General features: G+C 36.6%; 1 protein-coding gene across 1 annotated transcript; it reads right to left on the bottom strand.

Annotated features, from left to right (window-relative positions):
• Nucleotides 1-8,714: 8,714 nt before the first annotated feature.
• Nucleotides 8,715-26,202, bottom strand: LOC128527738 (cilia- and flagella-associated protein 91-like). The gene is made up of 14 exons (XM_053500275.1): nt 26,127-26,202; nt 23,853-23,929; nt 23,039-23,165; nt 22,119-22,296; nt 21,551-21,708; nt 20,734-20,913; nt 17,063-17,193; nt 15,835-15,948; nt 15,349-15,420; nt 14,990-15,136; nt 13,670-13,891; nt 12,055-12,203; nt 11,771-11,862; nt 8,715-9,297 (listed from the first exon to the last, which is right to left on the bottom strand). The coding sequence occupies exons 1-14, from the start codon at nt 26,146-26,148 to the stop codon at nt 9,104-9,106; spliced, it is 1,863 nt and encodes a 620-aa protein (XP_053356250.1). The 5' UTR covers nt 26,149-26,202; the 3' UTR covers nt 8,715-9,103.
• Nucleotides 26,203-26,500: the final 298 nt, after the last annotated feature.

Genomic DNA, 26,500 nt, shown 5'->3' with positions numbered 1-26,500 from the left:
AAGTTTACAAGACTCAGGAATGAGGTCAGGAAATATTTTTGTATCTTTATTTTATTTTTTTGGTTCTGAAACATGTTGCACAAAAATCTATGGTACTTAACAGAGTATAAAAGGTAGTTTACAGATTGTATGTTTATTTTTCTTTTCTAAGCCAATGTTTATTTTGGGAGTTATGCTAAAGTCTGTGCACTTGCATTGACAGTTAATATTTTTATTTAAACTTTATTTAACTTTGTAAAAATAATAATAATAAGCCATTTACAGTTTTGAAGGTGTTGCTGAGGATCTATGTCTAATAAGCTATCTGATTTGTTAGACTTGTTAACCTAAGATTTGTTAAACAAATGTTCATTTTGATGGTACAGTAATTGTAATGCAAGTCTTGTTGAATGTTCTTTCTTTGCAGAATAGCACTTGCATTAAATCTTCATTTGATTAAAATATTCTTAAACATACATGGTAAGTGTATATTTTTAAATGGGGACATTAGTTTGGTTGTATTGTACCTTTGTAATTTGCAAAATAGTCTTAAAAAAACAACTTGAAAAAGAATCGGGATAAAAATCATGAATTGTGATTTCCCCAGAAAAAATCAGGATATGATATTTTTTCCATATCGCCCACCCCTAATTCAACAGGTGCCTGATATTAAAAAAAGAACATCTGTTTTTCATAAAGCCTGTTTGATAAGGTGAAATTAATATAATAACAATGCATAACTTTCTCCAGACGGCGGGCCAAAACTTTTGCTAAGATTTTTGTATCTGTATTCAACAGTGAAATCAGACGATATGAACTACAGTCAAGGAATTCTTTTTTTTCTTTAAAATTAAGGAGACACACACACACACACAATGATCCAAGATGGCGGCGCGGCAGTAGCACGCAGCGACTGCTCCGGAGCCAAAATTGTGCTACGTCATTTACGTTTTGTGTGTAGCTCGTTTATTGTACTCTCTGTATGGATATCGTCGCAACTTGTGTCCGTACATACAACAGCCAGACACTTTTCAACCTAAATAACCCGGTTAATGATATCCACGATGAGCTGCGGGAAAAGCTATGCGAACTCGGCTTGCTGCGTGAACCAGGCCTGTCTCACCGACATCTTCAACATCTCTCTGAGCAGCGCCGTCGTTTCCACGTGCTTCAAGGCCACCACCATCGTCCCCGTGCCCAAGAAGTCTACTGTGTCCCATCTCAATGACTACCGTCCCGTTGCACTCACACCCACCATCATGAAGTGCTTTGAGCGGCTTGTCATGAGACACATCAAGACCCTGCTGCCCAAGACCCAATTTGCAATTTTACTTCATCTTGCCCTTACACACTTGGACAAGTAGGACACATATGTTCGAATGCTGTACATAGATTTCAGCTCAGCATTCAACACTATCATCCCCCAACACCTGATTGAGAAGCTGAACCTGTTGGGCCTGAACACCTCCCTCTGCAACTGGATCCTGGACTTTCTGACTGGTAGGCCTAAGTCAGTACGGATCGGGAACTGCACTTCCAGCAACACCACACAGAGAACTGGGGCACCACAAGGCTGTGTGCTTAATCCCCTGCTGTTTACACTGCTGACTCACAACTGTGTAGCAACACACAGTTCGAACCACATCATTAAGTTCGCTGATGACACGACCATGGTGGGTCTCATTAGCAAGAATGACGAGTCAGCGTACAGAGAGAAAGTGCCGAGGCTAACGGACTGGTGTAAAGACAACAACCTGTCTCTAAATGTTGACAAGACAAAGGAGATGGTTGTTGACTTTAGGAGGACACAAGACGACCATTCTCCACTGAGCATTAACGGCTCCTCTGTGGGAATCGTCGAAAGCACCAAATTCCTGGGTGTCCACCTAAAGAAGGACCTCAGCTGGTCCCTCAACACCAGCTCCCTACACAAGAAAGCCCAACAGCGTCTCTTCTTTCTGAGAAGACTGAGGAAGGCCCAGCTTCCACCACCGATCCTGACCACCTTCTATAGAGGGACTATTGAGAGCATCCTGAGCGGCTGCATCACTGTCTGGTTTGGGAATTGTGCCATATCGGAACCCGCAAAACCCTACAGCGGATAGTGAGGACAGCGGAGAAAATCATCGGGGTCTCTCTTTCCTCTATTGAAGACATCTACACCACACGCTGCATCCGCAAAGCCACCAGCATTGTGGCTAATCGGACACACCCCTCTCACACACACTTCATACTCCTGCCATCTGGAAAAAGGTACCGAAGCATTCCCGCACACACATCCAGACCTACACCACCAAATTATCGTACAAACCAACCTGTAAATGTCTCTCGCATCTAAAGCAGTTATAGTTAATGAAATTATCACGGATCAGGAGTTTGATATACTCTGTTTAACAGAAACCTGGATTAAACAGGACGAGTATGTAGCTCTAAATGAAGCTAGTCCTCCTGGATACAGCTACATACACCAGCCTCGGTAAACTGGTAGAGAAGGAGGCGTCGCAGTTATTCACAATGATAATTTGACTATTGTACAAAAACACGGACACAAATTCAATTCATTTGAAATTCTTTTAGTAACATAAGTGTATTTAACTATATTAAGTCAGCTCAGTCGATTCCACTAATTGTCATTTACAGACCTCCAGGGCCGTACTCTGAATTTCTTAGTGAATTTGCAGATTTCCTCTCAAACCTAGTCGTTTCTGTAGACAAAGTGTTAATTGCTGGAGATTTTTATACTCGACTCGGTAGGAGTAAATCAGTGTGTAGTAGGATCCACTTATAAAGCAGGTCGCACTTTAGATTTCATAATATAATTCGGATTTAGTATAAGAAATTTATTCACAATTCCACTATCTGAAGTTATCTCAGATCACTATATTGTCTCAATTCAAGTGTGTCACAGTAATAATGTATGCACAGCGCCGCGCTACTGTATGAAACGTACATTCACATCAACTACCAAATAGTTTTATCAGTAATCTCCCAGAGTTCCCAACTTCGATTAGATCACCGTCTGACCCCACAGAACTCGATCAGGCGACTGAATATTTAGAGTCGACATTTCGCTATACCTTAGATAATGTAGCTCCAGTCAAAAGAAAAATTATTAGAGATAAGAAACTTGCTCCCTGGTATAACGATCACACGCGCACTTTAAAACAGACCGCTCGGAAATCAGAACGTAAATGACGTCAAACTAAATTGTTAGTATTTCAAATAGCATGGAAGAAGAGCATCCTGAACTATAGAAAAGCTCTTAGTGTAGCTACAGTAGATCAACATATCTCTCCACTCTTATAGAAAATAACAAAAATAATCCTATATTTTTATTTAATGCTGTAGCAAAATTAAGCAGAAATAAGACCACTGCAGAAATCAATCAACATCATGCAACAGTGAGGACTTCATGAACTTTTTTAATAATAAAATTGTAAATATTAGGCATAAAATTGAGGTTTTGAAACCGAACAATGTAATTCATGCAGATGTTAATCTAGCCATGTCAGATTAGAACCTAGAATTCTTTACTCCTCTTGAAGAGAATGAACTAATTTCACTCATCTCTTCTGCAAATTCATCCACCTGTATATAAGATCCTGTACTGGCACATTTTCTTAAACAGATAGTACCAGCAATAACAGAACCCCTGTTGAGAATCATTAATTTCTCACTCAGCATTGGTTATGTTCCAAAATCTTTTAAATTAGCAGTTATCAAACCAATAATTAAGAAACCTGACCTCGACCCCTGTCAGCTGTTCATTTACAGGCCAATATCAAACCTCCCCTTTATCTCTAAGATTCTGGAAAAGATAGTAGCGGAGCAGCTATGCTCATATCTACATAGAAATGGCATACATGAACTGTATCAGTCAGGATTTAGGCCTCATTACAGCACAGAGACAGCACTTGTTAAAGTAGTAAATGACCTCCTATTGGTCTCTGATCAGGGTTGTGTAACTATGCTTGTATTACTCGACCTCAGTGCAGCTTTTGACACCATTGATCACGCTATTCTTTTTCACAGATTAGAAAATGTAGTAGGAATTAAGGGTACAGCCCTCTTCTGGCTCAGATCCTATCTGACCCATCGTTATCAGTATGTAGACTTCAATGGTGATTATTCTGCATGTTCTCTAGTGGAGTTTGGCGTTACGCAGTGTTCAGTTTTAGGTTCGCTGCTTTTTTCCCTTTACATGCTTCCTCTGGGCAACATAATCCATAAGCATGGTATTAGTTTTCATTGTTATGCTGACAACACACAGTAATACATCTCAGCAAAACCTGATGAGGAAAAACAGCTTACTAAAGTTGAGCAATGTGTGCAGGACATAAGAAATTGGATGCTAATTAACTTCCTTCTGCTTAATCCGGATAAGACAGAAGTTCTAGTCATAGGACCGCATACAGCTAGGAAGAAAAATTTTAGATCACACCGTAACTTTAGATGGCCTTTCTGTTCCATCAAGTGCAACAGTGAAAGACCTTGGTGTGATTATTGATTCCAGCCTTTTATTTGAAGCTCATGTAGATAATATTACCAGGATAGCATTCTTTCACCTTAGAAATATTGCCAAGATAAGAAATTTATTGTCGCTAAACAATGCAGAAAAACTAGTTCATGCGTTTATCACCTCTAGGTTGGACTACTGTAACGCCTTACTGTCTGGTTGTTCAGCTAGATGCATAAATGAGCTTCAGCTAGTCCAGAATGCAGCAGCGAGAGTTCTCACTAGAACCAGAAGATACGAGCACATCACCCCTATCTTATCTTCACTTCATTGGCTCCCTGTGAAATTTCGCATCGATTTTAAAATACTACTCTTGACATATAAAACATTAAATAGTCTCGCGCCGCAGTACCTGAGCGAACTGCTAGTGTCTTACGATCCGCCACGCCTACTTCGATCAAAGGATGCAGGCTGCTTGTCAGTACCGCGTATTATGAAAAATACAGCTGGGGGCAGAGCTTTTTCTTACAAAGCCCCAAAATTATGAAATAGTCTTCCAAATAGTGTTCGGGACTCAAACACAGTCTCAGTGTTTAAGTCCAGGCTAAAAACCTATTTATTTAGCCAAGCATTTTTATAAATAGATTTGCCATAGGTAAAGGAGCAGATCTGGGGGACTCATGGACGTAGAGTATTATGGTGAACTGGTATGTTTAGATGCTGTCTTCCTCACTCTCATTGATCACTCAGGTTTGCTGACGGTGAGGTGATTGTTTGCTTTACATCTCAGGAAGCCCTCATGTTTGTGTTTCCTTCTGGCTCTCCCTTTTAGTTATGCTGTCATAGTTAGTTCGATAGTTGACAGTTCGATAGTTCAGGACTGGAACTTCCTACAAGTCTACCTGGCTCTTCAATAACGACCTGAACTCCATATTAACATCAATTAACATCAGCTATTATAGCTGAACTGCCTGCCACCTAACACACTGTATAAATGCAGATCATTTCCTGCTTTCTGTTTCACCCAGATGAGGATGGGTTCCCTGTTGAGTCTGGTTCCTCTCAAGGTTTCTTCCTTTTACCATCTTAGGGAGTTTTTCCTTGCCACTGTTGCCCTCGGCTTGCTCACCAGGGACAAACTGACCATTTTGATTCATACACATTCACATTTCATACAAACTTAAATAATTCTTTTGACTGTGTAAAGCTGCTTTGCGGCAATGACAATAGCTAAAAGAGCTAAACAAATAAAATTGAATTGAATTGAATTAAATGCTTCACTGTTTATCTCTTTTGCCCAATGATCATTACTGGACTACTTTTTGCACTAATTACTCAATTTTTGCTGCTGTGTTAAGGAATGTTTATGTTTACCCACTACCTCAACACCATATTTTATGTTCTGTTACAGTATGTCATGGTTGCGCACTGTCACTTTGTTTTTGTTGCTCTTGTTGGCACATTTGCACGTGCACTTTATGTTGTCTATAAAACCTATGGTTATACTTAGCTAGTTAGTTTTTGTTAGTTTATGTTGTAATTTATGTTAGGTCTTTCTGCCCTGTCTCTGCTAGCCAGCTAACTAGGCCTCTTGGTTAGCTAGTTTAGTGTTTCTGTTAATTTATGTTGTAAATTTATGTTGCATGTAGCACCTTGGTCCTTGAGGAACGTTGTTTCGTTTCACTGTGTACTAACTGTATATGGTTGTAATGACAATAAAGCCAACTTACACCTAAACTTGAGATAACTGCTGCCGCATAGTTGGAGGTAATGAACCAGAAGAAAAGCTTTCTCGGAAAACTGACGGCAACAGAGGAGAGAGCTGATTGGAAAAGGTTTTTAAAAATTCTGAAGAATATCAGGTATGCAGATTGCATACTTTGGATTGCTAGGGCTATTTCTGTATTAGATAGACTCATTTAATTGTAATGCTGTATCTGCACTAATTGTAGGAAAACCTACATTTTGGAAAAAGGCCTCTAATGTCGAGGTGTCTGTTTCCTACACTTATAAATTACTACATACTGCTCCTTCTGCTGAAGGAGCAGTATGTAGTAATTTATAAGTGTAGGAAACAGCTATTGATTGTTAAATTATCAGTACACTTGATACAATGATGATTTTTAATTCAGGTATAGCTTGTTTAGCCGAGCGCTGCCGCAACAGATTGGCCAACAGTCTACCCGTTTTTTCCCCGGGCTCATAAAATGAGGTGTGTGATTTTAAAAACAGATATTTTGCTTGTTTGGTCGAAATTAAATTATATTCCGCTTGTAATAATAAGCGTTGTTTCAGTATGGTTGGTGTAGGTGACACGCTGCATATTGAATCCAATTAGTTTATCTTATCTGCTAATTTTGTAAATTGTTCCCTGGTCTCCTTATTTTGTTTTGCACAAAAAGAAATAATCTGCCCCCTTGGATATGCCTTTAAGGATTCCCAAACTGTAGAAGATGACATACTGTACCTGGAGTTTGATTGACATTTAAAAAAAACTCTATCTTTGAACTCATAAAGCTCACAAACTTCTTATCTGACAGAAGTGAGGAGTTAAATCTCCAAGGACGATGGTTAGGGGATATGGATTGACAGAGTCAGTGGAGAGTAGTCTGATATCACTATGGCTTTATAATCCGAACTGTTACAGTACAAGAGGCAGAAGCCTTTTATCTACAAGAAAATAATCTATGCGTGAAAATGTATAATGTACTGGAGAATTAAATTAGAATTTTCTTGTATTAGGATTTCGAAAACGCCAAACATCTGCCAATCCATAAGCCTCCAGGAAACTTTGTATCATTTTTGCTGATTTGGATTTGGGCGTTTTTTTTAGGGGAACTGCGATCTAACACAATTTATATCACCTCCTATGATAAGGTGGTGGGTTGTCAAAAAAAAACAAAAAAATCTTCATCATCCAAATTGGGTGCATACACATTGGCTAGAATAAGTGGGAGCCCGTATACTTGCCCAATTACAATAACATAGCGGCCAGCAGTATCTGCATCTACAGTAGTTGCTACAAATGGTAAGCTTTTATTAATCAGGATAGAAGCCCCCCTTGCCTTTAAGCGGAAGTTGGAGTGATATACTTGTCCAATCCATCCCTCCCTTAATTTAGATTGGTCACATGTGCGTAAATGGGTCTCTTGAAGAAAAGCAATATCAGCTTTGAGGTGTTGCAAATGAATGAGGACTTTTTTCCTCTTTACAGGATGGTTAAGGGATTTAACATTCCAACTAACAAAATTGATCAAACATCCATTAGTCTGTCTAAAAGAAACACCTGTTTTTGTCATGAAAAGTTAAAAGCAATAGTGAAGCTGCAGATTTACAAAAATAGAATAGAGCCAGGAAAAAAGAAAGAAAGAAAGAAAGAAAGAAAGAAAGAAAGAAAGATTTTTTAAAAAGTACTGCTGACTGGCCTTAACCCTAACCCAATTACCCATTAAAACCAGGTGATTAACCCAACCCTCACGAACAAATCCACACACTATGCTTATCTGGATCCTACTGAGCCAACCATCTTATGAGCTTGTAACAATAAAATATATAAACAGGTCTAAACACTAACTTTAACATTAATAACTTTGTACTGAAACTAAAACAGAAACTTCAACATAATAAACCACTATAGTTTCCCCCGGTCAGTACTGTGTTTACCGTCCATGTGCCAACGATAGGAAATATGAACATCCTTCAGGAGTTAAGGACTGGCTTCTGCAGAAGTAATAACAATACGCTTAACAACAAGCCTTGGCCACACTTGAAGTGTAATCGGGAAATATAGCTATTTGCTCCTCGTTAAAGCGAAGTGGACCTCGGGACCGGGCACGGCGCAGTACCTCCATACAGTCCTGATGGTAGTGTATCTTGGCGACAATGGGACGCGGTTTCCCTCCTTGCTTCTTGGGGCCAGAACTTCTATACGAATCATCAATAAGGAGGTCCTTGTCCATCTGCAGAACTTCGGTCACTAATTTAGAGACAGACGTGGTGGAGCTTGACCCCGGTTCTTCCGGAACGCCTAGGATTTGAATGTTACATCTCCGCATTTTCCCTTCCATGTCATCCTACCTGGCTTTCAGTTCAGGCATTTCTGCCTGCAGGCTCGTTATAGTAGTTTGCTTTGAGACCACTTCATCCGACCATGTAGACAGTCCGCCCTCCATGTCCTTCACAGAAGCCTTAATCTGGTCCATCTCTGCGCGGGTTGACATAAGAATTTAAGATTTCGACGTCCATTTTTTCCAACTTTGAGGTAGATGAAGTAGCGGCCCCAGAATATTTTTTTAATAGGCTCCTAATACATACAGCTAAATGAACACTAAAATATAAAGAATCATGAATGGAACAGTGCAGGGGTTTACCAAATTGCACAAGTATAAGACAAGAACCTAGGAAAGTACAGAGTTAAGCTTAAAAGGGACTAAGGAAACATGCAAGAACAAGGTATACAATAACCATGATGTGATAGGCCAATGCATATGGTGTTAATATGTGTGACGTAAAAAATATAACCATATATTAAACAGCAAAAGAGCACTTACAAGCAATAAATTGTAGATACACTGGGAAACTAGACATGTCTTGATGTCGAATCTGATGTATAAGGCATGTGGAATAATCAGTTTTATTGAACCAACCATAAATTCTTACAAATATAACCTAATCAGTGTGTTCATTCTCCTGATGGGGTTCGATGTTATGAGAAGCTTCCTGGGCCTGCTCGACTATCTGAGAAAGCAATGATATGGAGGCTCTGGTCGAAGGAGAGAGGGATTGATGGATGGTGGAGGAGCTGTCAGGGGCATGGATAAGAGTACGTGCTGCAGTCAAGTGTCTCCTTTGAGTGTGTCTCACTGAAAAAAATAGAGCGATGGTTATAAAGATTAAAAAATAGAGAGAAATTGCAGATAATATTTATTGCAGAAGAAGTTTAGGGCAATTCATTCAGAAAGTACCTCACTGTAAACATTGCTAATACTACTTTTTATTCCTAGAAAACCTGCAATTTCCACCTTCTCAGCCTTAAACCCCACATTCTGGACACCTGGCACACACTGCAATGTTCTGGTGCTAAATGTGAAGCAGGCGAGTTAAAAACTAGTCTAAGGACATGGATCTCCTTGGGAAACTTTGAGGTTTTATTGGGTTAGTTTTAAAAAATTGATAAATAAAAAAAAAATTTTTTTTTTAGTTTTCACTGTCAAGTTTAACCAGATTTTGAAGGTTACTGTGTAGTTTATCCATAATTTCCTTAGCGTTATAATGCACTTTTGTTCATTTTAGACACTGTTGCAACCATGATGTAACCACTTCAGGATTAAGTGCAAGTTTTGTGTTGCGCTATTGTCTTAAAGGCAATTATTCTTTTTCTTTTGCCACTCGTCAACAAGATAGATAAAATATGATCAAGTAGTGCTTCTTATTGCATGGATAGCTGCATGATTGTAAAACAGTAGCAGAGACTTGGTGCGCCTCTCGGTTTACCGGATCAGGTCACCGATCAGAAATTAAAGCTAAGTTTCCTTTCAGAAACTTGTCGCATCGACTAATGTTGCCCCCCTGTTGCAAACCTGTGGAAAGAATATATTTATTCTAACAAGAAAGTCACAATCAGAACAACTGTTTATATGGCAAATATTTTCCTATTAAAAGGATTATACCACAAACAAGGTTTATGCCATCCCTATCATTCCAATTGAAAATTCATTCTGATCAAGACAGATCGGCTTAGACTGATCTGACTAAGGTGTTATTTCAAGTATTAGTGGAATATTAGAGTCCATGAAAAGTTTCCTACTCATTGGCCAGATTGATTAGTGAGATACAGTAAATGTTTAAAACGTTTAATTGAATAGGGACAAAACAGAAATCCTTCTCATCGGCACCAAATCCTTACTATTTAAAGTCAACAGTTTTACCCTCACAATTGACAGTTCATTAGTCTCTCCATCCCATCAGGTTAAGAGTTAGGGAGTCATCCTCGATAGCTCATGATCATTCCAATCTCACATTAACAATATTACTCGCTCTGCCTACTTCCATCTGCGCAATATAAATCGCCCTCACCCCTCTCTTTCCACCCATTCTACTTCTATCCTTGTTCACAGTTTGGTGTCCTCTCGTATTGATTACTGCAATTCTCTTCTCTTTGGTCTTCCCCAAAAATCCCTTCATAAGCTACAACTTGTCCAAAACTCAGCAGCTCGCATCATCACCAAAACCCCTTCTTTCCATCACATCACCCCTGTTCTACAGCAACTTCACTGGCTTCCCATAAAATACAGAATTGAATTTAAAATCATTTTGCTCACTTTCAAGGTAATCCATAATCTGGCCCCTCCTTATCTACTTAATCTACTTCAAATTGTCACTTCGTCTCATTCTCTTAGATCAGCCATTTCCATTTGCCTGGATCCGTCTCAGTAATATGGGGAGTAGAGCATTCAGTCGCTCTGCACCCATTCTGTGGGACTCCCTCCCACCTGACATTCATGATTAAGATTCTCTTTCACTCTTTAAAATCAGATTTAAAACCTAACTATTCACTAAAGCTTATTTTTCTTGAATTCACTGTTTTTTGTACATGCTTGTTCTTTCTGTGTTGTTTGGTTGTTTGTATTTCACATTTGTATTGTTGATTGTTTTTTTTGTACAGTGTCCTTGAGTTATGAAAGGCGCTTATAAATAAAATGTATTATTATTATTATTATTATTATTATTATTATTATTAATTATATTACATCTTGTTGCAGTAACCCTAGTGGATTGTTATGGATGATGTGTAAATGGGAAAACTGCATACAATATACTAAGGGATGACAAAAATGACAGATCATTTAGAAATGGTTTACATGCATCACATGCAAAATTTAAGGCTCTATAAAGATTTATTAGGCAAAGGGGCTAAACTGAAAAATTGCATTAATTGCAATAGCTGTGCAAGCCCCTAATTAATTCAGACCTCATTCCACAGATAATCCCTGTGCACATTTTCCTGTATGTTTACATTTCATTTTCCAGAGTGCCAGTTACTGAATCTCAGTGACCTGGTTTTCATCTGCATACTGTATGTATACAGTGCCCCAGCATTTTTTCTCTTTTGTCTATTTTTTCCTTGTGCTTATGAGATACACAATCTACAATGTATCACATACAGAACTCAAAATGCAATAAAATGCTTCCTTTGTTTCTTTTAACTAATGTTCATCTAAAAGGCTCAGCTAGTGTAAACCCACCGTAGTTCAGGCTGTAGACTGATTTACTGTAATGTATTATGTGAATAATACTGTATCAGACTAGTCTCTTGCTTTGGGAGGGATCACCCACCTCTGTCACGGGTAGTGGCCTTGTGTACATAAGGAATGATGAAGCTGTAGACGAGTTCAGCTACAGTGTCCTCTGACTGCTCAGTGTTCCTACTGTGTGTGCACACAAAAAGAAAATGTACAGCTCTAAAGAAAATTTCTTTTATATATAAAAGTATAAAAATATGAAATATAATGGGTTCCTGAACATCTAAAAACCACTCTGGAATTAAAAAACATTCACAATTAACATCTAAAATAGCTACGTCTCTACAAAGTACTTGTAGTGATTGCTCTGTTGCTTACTTTTCCTCCATGGCATAGGTAATGTTGTTGAGCTCCTCTGCCATTTGGTGGATTTCTTCTCTGGCCTGAGTCTCGGCCACTTGATCAATGTTGTCCAGGATCACATCCTCCAGGTATAGATCCACTGTGGCCTGGTGCACCTTCATCACCTGAGAGCACACAGTACAATTACTATACAGACATCATATGTATAATTGCATCCAGACACATGATAGTGTTATTAAAATATTTAAAGGAAAAAACACAAATAATGTACATTTGTTATATTTGAAAAAATTGGGGAAATACTAATTGTGTCACATGCATAAATTCAGACATCCTATCAAAGTCAATACCAGTCAGTAACACCTTTTTAACCAAATTCTAACTTAAATTTTATTTGTCACATACACAATCATGCACAGTATGATATGAAGTGAAATGCTTAAATGACCACTGATGACCTACAAATAAAAAAAAAGAGTTTTCAATACAATATAAAGCATAAAATAACAATCTTTTACCAATTAGAAATATAGAAAAATATAGAAAAAAATTTCCCTGTAAAAAAAAATATTTATATTATGAACAAATGATAAAATAATAATAAAAAATATATAGAATTGAACTGGAATATAGAATTCATGCCCAGACATGAGCAAGATATTGTGCAGAATGTGTAGAATAATGTACAGAGTCACAGTTCACCTATCAAGTATCGACTGTAGGATATGACTAGTTCTGAGATTCTTCTCATTTCCATCTACAGAATGTTCAAACTATAACAACAGATTTTCAATAATATTCAAAGTTGAATGCTATGCTTCAGCATTTCCTTAAGTAGTTCATGGTGAATTTTAAGGTATATGTTTGATATTGTTCTGTTCTAGAAGATAAACTCTTTTTAGATTCAGTTTCTTGGCTGACTGTTCCACATTAGATTTCATAATTGGCTGATATTTACTGGAATCCATTGTCCCATTTAAAAGTGCTGGGTTTTAGCTAGCACTAGCTGCCACACAACTACATACAAGGCATAATTTACCCCCATGCTTAACAAATGGCAGCATGCTCTTTTCATCAGTCACACATTTAATAAATAATGAAATATTTACATTTTCATCATTCATACATTTCAGCATTCTGATTGTTAGCCATCAATTTGCTACATTTTCACATTCTCAGTCCCAGCTGTTTGGAAGTAGTCCATGGTTGTTCAATTTTAGCACAAGGTTTTAAAAGTCAGGGAATGTATTACAATTCTAAACACACTTTTACTTTAAACAATCCATGCTTTCAAATCAGTAAGGGCCGAAAAAGTTAATTTAGTCAATTTGAAACTTCCACATCAATATTTCTTCAAGTAAATGTGAATTAACACATTCGTACACAATCTACAATGTAGAAATTGGTATAATTGTACAGTTATCTTATTTTTAATTGTATGTGGAAGAAGTTGTGTTTTTAATTTTTTTATTTTAGCAGGGATATGTACAATTATTTACTGCATTGGCATGTCCGAGCACCTCATTAAGAGAAAAGCATGATGTAAAATGACACATATTTGACATGCTTGTGAGTAATTAAAGAAAGATGCCTAAGTGCAGGAGTATGAATAGGGAGAAGAATTGTTCACCTGTCTAAAGATCTCGTCTTCCTCTCTTCGTCTCCGCTCTTCCATCTGTCTCCGTCCACTGTCTTCAGCCTCACGAAGGCGGCGGTGTCTTTCTGCCAATAACATGAAAGCATGGATCCTTCTTTCCTCCTGCAAGCGAATCAGCTCCTTCGCCAGGAAGTCTAGCATGTCACCAATCACCTCCCCTGAAAAGTCGTCCACACAGCTCTGTATCTGAGACATCTGAGAGAAAAAACAGGGGTTAATAATATAATTTTTATAACACCTCATTAAAATTGATTAGGTATGCCACATAATTTAATAATAAACAGATGAAAAAATGTGTTGATATTTAAAGAAAATGTATAATTGTAGATATGTTGAAGACATAACGTGCTGCTTTAGATGAAGACAAGATGAAGAGGTAGTAATGGTAAACAGTCATATCATGTTTCAAGCTAAATTCCCAAAACCACACATATATCTGTATACATCCTATATGCATACATAAATATCTATTTTTATGCTTATTTTTATGTTATAGTCAGTTTTCCTATAAAATCTATTCACGCATACTTTTACAACATTTCACTTATTATATTTAACCAGGTACAGTATATGGGACACCATGAGCCCACATGATCACAACTGCTTAACACAGTGTCTAAGAGTTTATAATCCTACAGGCGGTACACAAACTAGTCCTCCTCTGGCATTTTGTTTCTAAACAAAATTTGACAAAAATTTTGTGGATTAAATAATAATTATGGCGGATGACAGAGATATGTGCTGCTCAGTAACAATGTAGCTTTTTGTTTAATTTAATTAAAACTTTTTTGAATTTAGTTTGTATTTTTTAAATGTTGTTAGGAACGTATACTCTAACAAACTAATGCTGTAAGAAAGGGGCTACTTTTAATTACTCATGTCCATGCAGCTATGAAGCTATCAGCTATGAATCTAGGATATAAAATTTTTGAGTTACTGTATAACAATGTTTGTCAAGGGCTTAAAACTTTATATCCATTTAAAATAAATAAAATTTAATGTATAAAATCGTGATGCAGAATCGCAATATTAATTGGCACCTATGTATCTTGATTGTATTTGGTGGTGACTGGTGAGAGGAGAAGTTCATTTACAGTTAATCAGCCTCAAAAATCACTAATTTACAGCACCTCAGATCAGAGCTGTTATAAAGGATTTGAGTGATTCTCACAAAACCATTAATCGGAATAAAGACAATACTGTTCTCTACCTTGCATAATGTGCAATTTTAACATGAGAATTAATTCAAGTATTTCAGAAAGTGTTGAATAAGCTAATTGTTTATCTGCTTACCCTTCTCTCGTGCGTCTCTCTCTGTCTCTGCAGAGCCAATGTGACCTGTTTTTCTGCTCTCTGTACTTCTTGCTCTTCGTGTTGCAGGCCGTGGGTGGTGCGCATCTCCTGAATCAGCTCCTGTTGCTTCTCCATGCCCTCCAGCATCTGGAACATACCAGGTCATTGAACATCTTTAAACAGCTCTAAAGATAGATAAAGACTTAATAAACAGTTGCTGAGAAAGAGACCTCACATTTATATCACATTTACACACACACATTCGTTTATACACTAATCACATCTAAAATAAAATTTAAGACTAAATAAAAATTATGGGGTTTTTTTTCCACATGGCCTTCAATTACTGCTCTGTGTACCTGATTCTGGATAGATCTGCCTCTAAGGAGCTTCTGTAGGAAAATGATGGCAAGCTCCTTTTCCTCTTCTCCCTGCAAAAATGTACAATATTTTCCATGTGCAAAAGCTGGCACTTTGCTCTAAATAAATGAAAAGAAGGAAAGTTTTTGCACTTAGCTTAAAATAGTAAAATTATTACATTTATTTAAATGTGTATAATAATTACATTATTTTAGTTATAATGACTTAATAATGGTGATCTGTGATTTACAGTACTATACAGTAAGTAGATGTTAAGAAATTATTTGCTGTGCTTTATGGAACTTACTTTCAGAACCAAGTTCTAGATATCACTGCTGTGATCTGGTGTGGGATCTGCCATGGGAACTATGTATTCGGCATTATATAAACCCGTCTTTCAAAAGTTTTCCAGTTCAGTGCAAAATCAAAATGCAGGAGAGACAAAGGTTTTTTCTTTCCTACAGCTAAAGTAGTCAGTGACTTACCTCAGGAGGCCCATCCACCACAGGTGTTATGGGACGAGGCACTGGTTTCTCCACCTTACATAGGAAGCGTAGTGGCTTCTTTTCTTTCACCTTAACCTTCTTGTCTTTCAATGCCTGCAGAAGATGTACGGAATGGCATTACTGTCTGCAGTCTGTAAGCTTAAATAGACAATTTGTGAAGATTATAAAATCTTGATAGTAATTCTAATATTCTCTTAGCTGGAAGCAGGAGTAAACAAATTACTGAGGAATTATACTGAAAGCATACGGTACAGTATGTATGTTTTACAAACGTATAGGCAAAAAATTACTGGAATAAAAGTTTTAATAAAAATCACCTTAAAATCTACCTAAGCGTTAAAAAGCAAAGATTCATTAGACCAGGATAATATTGATAAATGGTTCTAATGCTTAAGTGCCCTTTTAGGCACATTTGGCAGGGGTCAGCATGGGCACTCTGAATAGTCTGTGACTACGCAGCTCCATACACAACAAGCTGCGATGCACTGTGGGTTTTCAACAACTTCCTAGCAGTACAAGTAAATTCTTTTTCAGCAATTTGTACTATAGTAGCTTTTCTGTGGGATTGAACCAATCAGGCAATCCTTCTCTCCCCACATGCATCATTGAGGCTTGGGAGCTCATGACCTTCACCAATTCTCCAGTTGTCCTTCCTTGTAGCACTTATGGTAGGGTCTAACCAATGCATACCAGTAACATTTCAAGTAAGACAAGTGTTTTGTAAATGCTCTGACTCAGTCATCTAGGCATCATATCTTGGCCTTGGCCATGTGCTGTAACTGGGTTTTCATGGGCAGCATTGACCATTGGCTTTTTAATGGGATTGGAACAAACAGGCTGGCTCTTGGCCCCTGAAAGGCAAGGGTGAACCTATGGTGCCTATGATCCTGTCACCAGTTTACTGGCATAAAATTGATAAGCAGTGTTAATGTTATTCATTAGAACATTATTAATGTTATGTAATGTTATCGCTGATCAGTGTACAGTTATTGTAACAAATTATAATTACTAGTATTTTTCACCTCTAGCTATAAGAGACTGTCTAATAATTACTCTTTGTACTGTTTTACAATTTAAAAAGTTGAATTGCAGTAAGGTAAGGTCACCTCAGAACACCTGAGTTAATAATCAGACTGATTCAGAATATGATTAACAAAAGGTCACTCTGTTCCTCTGCTCTTACCCAGAAGAATGTGTGATTTCTTACCTGATACGTCTTTATTAACTCCATTTCCCTGCGGTCTGAGCGACTTATGAAGCTTTTCTTTTTTCGCCTTGAAGCTTTTATTTGTGGCTCTATGACCAATGATGAAAGATCTGACTCCAGCTCCAAAAGACCTTAAACACATGGACAGAGTATATAGTTGAAGACATGCTTGATGTCACATCTTGATGATAAAGTCCCAAACATTACAGATAAAATGATTTATAAACCAGGTGAATTAAATTAATTATAAATAATTTTTCCTTTCCTTTTTTTTTTTAATCTTTTGGTCTGTTGCAATATAGTATTTTAAATTTTAGCTGATTTAATATGCTGATTTGATATTTTATAGGCATTTGGTATGGATTAAACTAATTTATTAAGGGCAAAAAGATGAATGAAATAACAAATGAATGAATAATTTAAAAAAGAAACCAACAAACAAACAAATAAATTAAACAAATCAATCTACACAAAATATACTAATATATAAGTTGTTGTCAACTACCACCCTAGGCAGAAAAAGTGAACACCACCAGAGAATAACAGATAAAAGGTGCACAATTAAACGATGAATGAGTGGGCTAAACAGAAACAGAAAAATAAAACATGTATGAGGGGTCTTAATGAAGAGATGATGGGGTACACAGCCTTTTTGATTTGCAATACTATTTTAGCCAGCTTAAGTACAAGCTAGTATACTATTTGCATATTACAAATATTACCATGTTGCTTATATTTTCACCACAGGACTAAAGGTGTTTAACAAAAGGCAAAACAGATGTTTACATATCGAAGTACTTCTATAAATAAATGTCAAATATACTTTCCAATATAAAACTGTTTTTGTAGACAGAACATATGAAAGGAATTGTATGTTGGCTGTGTGGTTTCATGACAAGCATTTTTGTCGCATAAAAATTAGACCCCTGTGAAGGAACAGCTGTATATACAGGTCCTTCTCAAAAACTTAGCATATTGTGATAAAGTTCATTATTTTCTGTAATGTACTGATAAACATTAGACTTTCATAAATTTTAGATTCATTACACACAACTGAAGTATTTTAAGCCTTTTAATTGTTTTAATATTGATGATTTTGGCATACAGCTCATGAAAACCCAAAATTCCTATCTCAAAAAATTAGCATATTTCATTTGACCAATAAAAGAAGTGTTTTTAATACAAAAAAGTCAACCTTTAAATAATTATGTTTGTTTATGCACTCAATACTTGGTCGGGAATCCTTTTGCAGAAATGACTGCTTCAATGCGGCGTGGCATGGAGGCAACCAGCCTGTGGCACTGCTGAGGTGTTATGGAGGCCCAGGATGCTTCGATAGCGGCCTCAAGCTCATCCAGAGTGTTGGGTCTTGTGTCTCTCAACTTTCTCTTCACAATATCCCACAGATTCTCTATAGGGTTCAGGTCAGGAGAGTTGGCAGGCCAATTGAGCACAGTAATAGGTTTTGGCACAGTGAGCAGGTGCCAGGTCGTGCTGAAAAATTTAATCTTCATCTCCATAAAGCTTTTTCAGCAGATGGAAGCATAAAGTGCTCCAAAATCTCCTGATAGCTAGCTGCATTGACCCTGCCCTTGATAAAACACAGTGGACCAACACCAGCAGCTGACATGGCACCCCAGACCATCACTGACTGTGGGTACCTGACACTAGACTTCAGGCATTTTGGCATTTCCCTCTCCCCAGTCTTCCTCCAGACTCTGGCACCTTGATTTCCGAATGACATGCAAAATTTGCTTTCATCCGAAAAAAGTACTTTGGACAACTGAGCAACCGTCCAGTGCTGCTTCTCTGTAGCCCAGGTCAGGCGCTTCTGCCGCTGTTTCTGGTTCAAAAGTGGCTTGACCTGGGGAATGCGGCACCTGTAGCCCATTTCCTGCACACGCCTGTACACGGTGGCTCTGGATGTTTCTACTCCAGACTCAGTCCACTGCTTCCGCAGGTCCCCCCCTGGAATCGGTCCTTCTCCACAATCTTCCTCAGGGTTCGGTCACCTCTTCTCGTTGTGCAGCGTTTTCTGCCACACTTTTTCCTTCCCACAGACTTCCCACTGAGGTGCCTTGATACAGCACTCTGGGAACAGCCTATTCGGTCAGAAATAGGTCGGCAGTCTTACCCATGATTGCGGCTCTGAGTAATGAACCAGGCTGGAAGTTTTTAAAAGCCTCAGGAATCTTTTGCAGGTGTTTAGAGTTAATTAGTTGATTCAGATGATGTGGTTAATAGCTCGTTTAGAGAACCTTTTCATGATATGCTAATTTCTTTTTTTGATTTTTGGGTTTTCATGAGCTGTATGCCAAAATCATCAATATTAAAATAATTAAAAGGCTTGAACTACTTCAGTTGTGTGTAATGAATCTAAAATATATGAAAGTCTAATGTTTATCAGTACATTACAGAAAATAATAAACTTTATCACAATATGCTAATTTTTTTAGAAGGACCTGTAGTTGCTTTTTGAACCAAACTTGAATACATACTTCTGTTTACATTCAAATTCAAATCAAATTCAAATTTTATTTGTCACATACACAGTCATACATAGTATGATATGAAAAACCTTAAAACGACCTTTAAAAATAAAAGCTTATACATAAGAATACAATATGAATAAAAGAAATATGTTAGAAATAAAATTACATAGTGAAATATACTGTACAAAGTAAAATATACTTTACAAATAAGAACAAAATATCAATATAGTAAATATAGAAATATAGAAGAAAATAGAAATTTGTCAAAAACAGAAATTTAGAAATGGCTAGGGTGTGCAAATATGCATAAGAAATTGACTTCTTAAAGTGTTTTATTAAAGTAATTTTTCCAGTGGTCCATAGATGGAAATATAAATATGTAGTGCAAGTGTGCATGAATGTGTCCAAAGTGGCCATGAACGCAGTCAGTGATGGATGTTAAAAAGATGGTATTAGTCCTGTGTTGTGTTGTGGTTCTCATGACAGACATTTTAAATAAGTCATAATTATTTAATTACTTTTAAGGTCTTCACTAATCAGACCTTAAAAGTACAGTAGCCAACGCATGTTTTAAATGTTTAATTTAATAAACTATGGATAGTTTTTAAACATATAATTACAAGTTCTGCTGCAGAATTACCATGTTTAATCAATTAGTTTTGGCAATTTGCTTGCTATACAATAATTAACTCTATACTGTATTATTGTATATACTGTACTGTATTACATCCATCTCAATGGCGTCTACTAATCCTTGAGTCAAACTAGGGACTGTAGAGACCAATGGTGACCATTGTATTTATGACCGTGGTACAAACTCTGGTCAACACGTAGATTCACACACTACAGGCATTTTGAGATCGCCAATTAGCCTAATCTGCATGTCTTTAAACTGTGGGAGGAAACCGGATAACTCAGGGGAAACCCACCAAGCACGGGAAGAACATGCAAACTCCATGCACACAGATCAAACACAAGAATTGAACACAGGACCTGGAGGTGCAAGGTGCCACTGTCAACCACTTAGCCACCATACTATTATATATACATATTATATATTATATACTATTTAATATGGACTATACAATACTATGCTGTATTATAATAATATATACAGTACTATAAAATCTGAACATGGTCATAAAGTTAGGGGAAACTAATCATTAGTAAACTATAGACCTTGGTAGGTATCGAGGAAGTAGCTCTTGATTCCAAATTGTGAGTGTCGATCAGGGAAGGTTCCATACTGGAAAAGTGGAGCGCATGTCTGAGTGCTGTAATCCACATTCTTGTTGACAATGCGCCGTTTCATCAACTTCCCTTCCACAGCCTTCCTCTTTGCCATGATTTTCCGCAAAGCTGTGACACAAAGCAAAGTAAAGATTAATGATGCAATACAATTATGCAAAACTACTATTTTGTCTTACGTTTTCCACTGATATAAATGCATGTCATCAACACTGATTACACTAGTTAATTGGGTGGCCAGTGAGCTATTTGTAGCCTACATTAATTTTTTTTATTGCGGTAAACTTGGTTTTGCAATTATGGCAACTTCAACATAATAAATGAAACATTTAAAATTATACAGTATATATCTAAAAAACATGTCTCTTAGAGTAGCATCACTAAGACATGTGACCAAGTCAAAGTATTTAGACTTAAATTTTATATAGAATAAAATTTACATTTTTTAAAAGATGACATACCTATTATTTATCATGTTCCATTTATCATGAATGACACTTGATTGAATTTGTGTTTGATTTATTAATGATTGTAAGCAAATTAACAGCTGTTTGAGACTCAGCTTCAGCTATGTGGAAACGAACCTCCTGTCCAGTCATCTCACAGAATTATGCACACGACAGTTCACCCAGTCTATTACAAGTTATTCATTATAAAGAATCGATTAAAAGACGTTTATTGAAATAAAGTGTTTTTCCTTTATTTGTTTCTAAAAGTCAAGCTCATGCATAGGTGCATGTGGGCTTACAGAGTATGTAGTTGTGGTGTATTTTCTGGAGTCTGTCTTCTTTCGCTGTCTGAAGTCTGGAAAAATGTTCACCCAGCCGCTGTGCTTTGATGTTGTTTTGTTGTGAGTCTGCGTTGCGTAAAAACTGTATAAGAAGACCCAAGTGAGCCTCTTGCAGCCTGCAGCACATAAAGACAAACACACACAGACCTAGATGTATCCACGGTAAACACATATAATTATAGTTAACATGAATTTTTTATTCACATACATAATAATTATGAGTAAGACAATGTACAGAGGAATAAAGGACTGGTAGCAATATACTAGACTCCAATTATATGTTTAATTAAATGCTTGCCATGTTCTTGTTTATATAACACCATAATAGTGGTTTATTTTTTAAAACTTTTTTTTATTAAATTGTTTTGGGCAGTCTAAACACTACTGAAAAACTATCTATGTGCTGACTTATAAAACCTTTTCTTGCATAAATACTGAAATGTCTGTATGAAGTTGCTATGTAAGTGTGCATAGCAAAAAAATGATCGCAGAGCAGAGACAGCTGTACTAGGAGAACTACTCTTACTTCTTGATCTCGTGCTCCCTGAATGCCCACTCCTCCCTCTCCATCTTATCCATCATTCTCTTCCTCTTGTCTATCTGAGTGAAATCATGCAGATGTGGTAGCGTGGCATGCCAGGCCCTCTTCTTCCTCACTCTTTCAATCATCTCCACTTGATCCAGGCCAGCAGGAAGGCCATCACCTAAACACACAATTCCTTTAGGTTATTTTTCTGGTGCCCAACAGGTGACCGCTGCAAACTCATTGTCTGGATAACATTTTGGCCCCATAGTTTTTTTTGTTTGTTTTTTTTCTAGAAGTCTCTTTTCTGGTGTAACTTTCCCTGGTGTATGGCTTTGTTGAACCACCACCTACTTTTCTCCAAGTTATATAGATAAAGCATATACAGTTATGTAATCACTTAAACATCCAGTCACTAGTGAAACATATATCATGCAAGAGAATAAATAAAAACAAATAGAACAGTTAAGCTAATTTTAACTAATAAAAATAACTAATAAAAATGAAAAGGCAGCAAAACATTTTATTTTGTGAGACAGATTAAAAAATAAAAGTTTCCACAGGAAATTAAAGCCTGCACTAGGGTTTTATAATCTAGTGCCTTAGCTCCTCGTGACTGTAGATAGAAATAGGTTTCTCATGCAGCTTCGCATGCACAAAATACTGTAGGTAAGAAAATGAAACACTTAAAACACAAATAACTCGTAATGATTCTTCACATAGAGTATATTGTTGCTTCATGAAACTAATTACAACCCACTATGGCATTGCCCCATACTCTACTGAACTAGCTAACTCTTGCATAATATTCTCAGCATGATAAACTTATTGATGAAGTCATACATCTATAAATAGACTTATAGTGTCAAATCACTTCTATATTTAAATATAGCACTTCACTTCTGTTTTTTATCTTTGCACACCCCAAGAGAATAGGGCCAGTGTGAGGACTTCTGGTATCGCTGCTCCTGGAGGCAGTATGTATTGAGGGCTGTAAGGATCAGTCTGAGTTTCACTGTCACGGTAATCTGTCTGAATCCCTACTGTGCGCTGAAAAGAGAAAACAGACCAAAAAAAAATTTAAATTAAAATAATCAGTTTACATAATAACCAATTTACAGTAGACAGTTATGCAACAGCTATATAAACTATTTCAACATATCAATTATAGCAGCAATTATTAGCAGATTAAAGGGGATATTATACAGCATTTTTGGAAAGTGCAGAAAAAACTGTCGCCACTATGTAAAGAAAAAAGTCTTCTGACACAGGAAAGTCGTTAAGACACAAGGCTTTGTGTTTCCTCAGTGTGACAAGAAGAGACAAGAAAGTGAAGGAACGAATGTTTAGAGTTGCTGTAATTTAAATAGTAAAAGAATAATTTAATCAATTAAATTTCTACAACATTAAATAAACATTAAACATTAATAAATTATTGTCTAAGTCTAGACAAGTTAGTGATGTATACAAATAACACACTTTTGGTCATTATTTCTTTTCAGATAAAAGCTGATACTAATGAGCCTAATCCAATAGCCAATATAATATCATATCAAAAAATAAAAAGATTTAATCAAGTTAATTTGTTCTAGTAGATTTAATTTTTTATGATCTTGTAAAATCGTGTATTTTTCTTTTTTAAATAAAATGACTGCCATATAAAAAAACACAAACTACACCAAGTCTTTCCAACATTAGACTTAAGACTGTGTTATGACTTTAAGCATCATCTCTTACCCGGCGGTCCATAGACCACTGATCCTTGTAGCTCACTCGGACTTGGTCCATCTCTGCTGCTACAGTGACAACTGTACCTAAAAAAGCAAATAAACTACATATTCAAGAACATATTTACCATTCTTTACCTTTATTCATGAATTATAGTACAATGATGATAAACTTAATTTAATTTTCAGGTTAAGTTCCATTAAAATATAAATGATATTACAAGAGAGACTTGACCAAGGTAGTTACAGAATACAGCAGGGCAATAAATTAAAATATAGTAAGCAACGATGACGGGCCAAAGCACTTTGTGCCATCGCCACCCCAGGTGCACCACACTAACTTTGAGTTATTTGAGTGTGTTAAGACCTCGAAAAAAATATCGCCACCCAGTTACACCGCACAACTTGCACACATCACACACTATACAGGGCTAATGTCAGTTTGAGCTCTAAATATTTGTTGTGTGTGTGACGCATGGATGTGTCAGTCTGTGTGTGGCAAGTAAATGTGTTTGTGCATGTTTCTGCGTGTGGTTTGTGAATCTGTGTGTTAACATTAGTGATGTATGTGTGAAACATGCGACTTGTTAGTGTGTGCAGGCATGTGATTCATGTTGGTATATGCGTGCATGTGTGCGTGTGTATGAGTATAAGAGTGTTAACATTGTGATGTGTGTTTGTGCGTACATGTGCGCCATGAGAGGTGCCTGTAAGTGTTAACATTTGTAATGTGTGTATATGTACAGTATGTAGGCATGTGTGTGATGTATGAGTGTGTGTGTACGTGTGTTTGTGTGTGAGTGTGAGTGTTAACATTTGTGATGTGTACATGTGTACAATAGGCCGCAGATGCTGGAAAGTAAGTATCATACTATGATGTTACTCAATGTGATGTCACTGAATGTGTCACTGAATATATTGTCACACAGAAAGTTATTAACCATTTTTCAGCATAAGTTTAGGACTTTATCACATATCAAAAATTCTTCGACAACTTTGCGTCCTCAATGTCTTTAGATCACATCAGCCTGGTTTGGTGGCGATCGTATAAATTGATACGATTTATAGGACGAGTATATCAAAATCCATCAGGTGCGTTTTTGCGAACAGCCTAAAAAAACAGCCTCCTGTTGAGTTCAGCCCATGACATGCAGTGTGAACGTTGTTCTGCTCAAAGAGCAATAAATGTGTACCGAGTTTCATGTGTCTATGTGAAAGTATGTATGAGCTATCCAGCAAAATCTTTTCTGGAGGCCCCTGGGGCCCCGGGCCACACGACTCGCAGCCATCCTAATGACAGCAGATTCCAACCTGTCTGCCAATTTTTTAATGAGATTTTGAACATGTTAAGAAACCCAAAAGTCCAAAAGGTTTAAAAAAATAAAATAAAATAATTCTTAGGAAAACAAGAGGGTCCTGCGCACCTATAGTGCTTTGACCCTAAATATAAAAGGAAATGATATATACTACAGTAATCAATTGTAACAATAAAATATATATACGTAACTAAATAATTAAGAATAAGGTGATAAAATCATAAAACTGTATTTAACAATATATATACTGTATTTTTTCTTAATAATAATAATAATAATAATAATAATGATAATAATAATACATTTTATTCTTAATTGTATAATTATATTATATTAAACATACAATATACAATTTTAATGACTGTTATTAAGAATGTGCTGTTTTTTTTAGCAAATATCTGTATTCTTGGGGAAAGATGTATATAGGATATGTTTCTCTTATTAAAAAAAATTTCTTCTTTATAAATCACAAGAAAAGTAAAACAGAAGGTTCTGTTAATAATAATTAAAATAATAATAATAATTAAAATAATAATAATACGTACCAGACCATACCACTATTAAAAATAATTTCCACCAGAATGCATATGAGCGAGTTTAGTTAGTTAATTCTAAGTTGAAGGGAACTCCAGGTTTTCTGAAAGCCAGCTCAGCTTAAATCTGAGTGCGTTAACTATTCCTAGCAGGTTAACTTAAATTTACAATGAGTTTCTCCTCCTCTTTAACTGAAACCTGCAGACTCGATGAAGTGACAGGCAAATGCTTATTATTATTTTAATTATTATTAAGCTTATTATTATTATTATTGTTATAAGGAGTGATCTTTCTCATCACCTTGTAATTTATTAAAAAGTCAACACAATTTTAGGTAATTTTATTTATATTCTCATTTGAAACTTTCTAATTTCTTGTGCCAATTAATAAACAATAGTCTAAACTGAAATTGTTTAATAAGTACACAAACTTACCATAATGATAATGATACGCCATCTGCGCTCTAAATGCCTTCTGGCCTTTATGTGTCTAGTAAATCGCGCGTGTGTGCGTGTGTGTTTTATGGATACTCGTGTGTGTGTGTGTGTGTATATGTATATATAGAGGTTTGTCCCATTGTGACGTCATCGTTTATCGTCACCTGCATAAATAGCTGTCAAGTACGGGCGCTGCTCAGGTCACGTGATCAACATCATACGTCAAGACCCGGAGTTCGCATATAACGTGCATTTTGGATTATCCCCCGTTTTCGATTACCGTCTAAATCTACACCGTGTTTAGTGATGGTCGTTCATGAACGATGCGCTCTTTTTGAACGAATCTTTAACGTGACTCAGAAGAACGAGTA

The sequence above is a fragment of the Clarias gariepinus genome, chromosome 1, assembly GCF_024256425.1.
Source record: "Clarias gariepinus isolate MV-2021 ecotype Netherlands chromosome 1, CGAR_prim_01v2, whole genome shotgun sequence".
NCBI classification, from domain to species: domain Eukaryota; kingdom Metazoa; phylum Chordata; class Actinopteri; order Siluriformes; family Clariidae; genus Clarias; species Clarias gariepinus.
The sequence above is the reverse complement of the archived record's forward strand: the minus strand, read 5'-3'. Positions and strand labels throughout refer to the sequence as shown.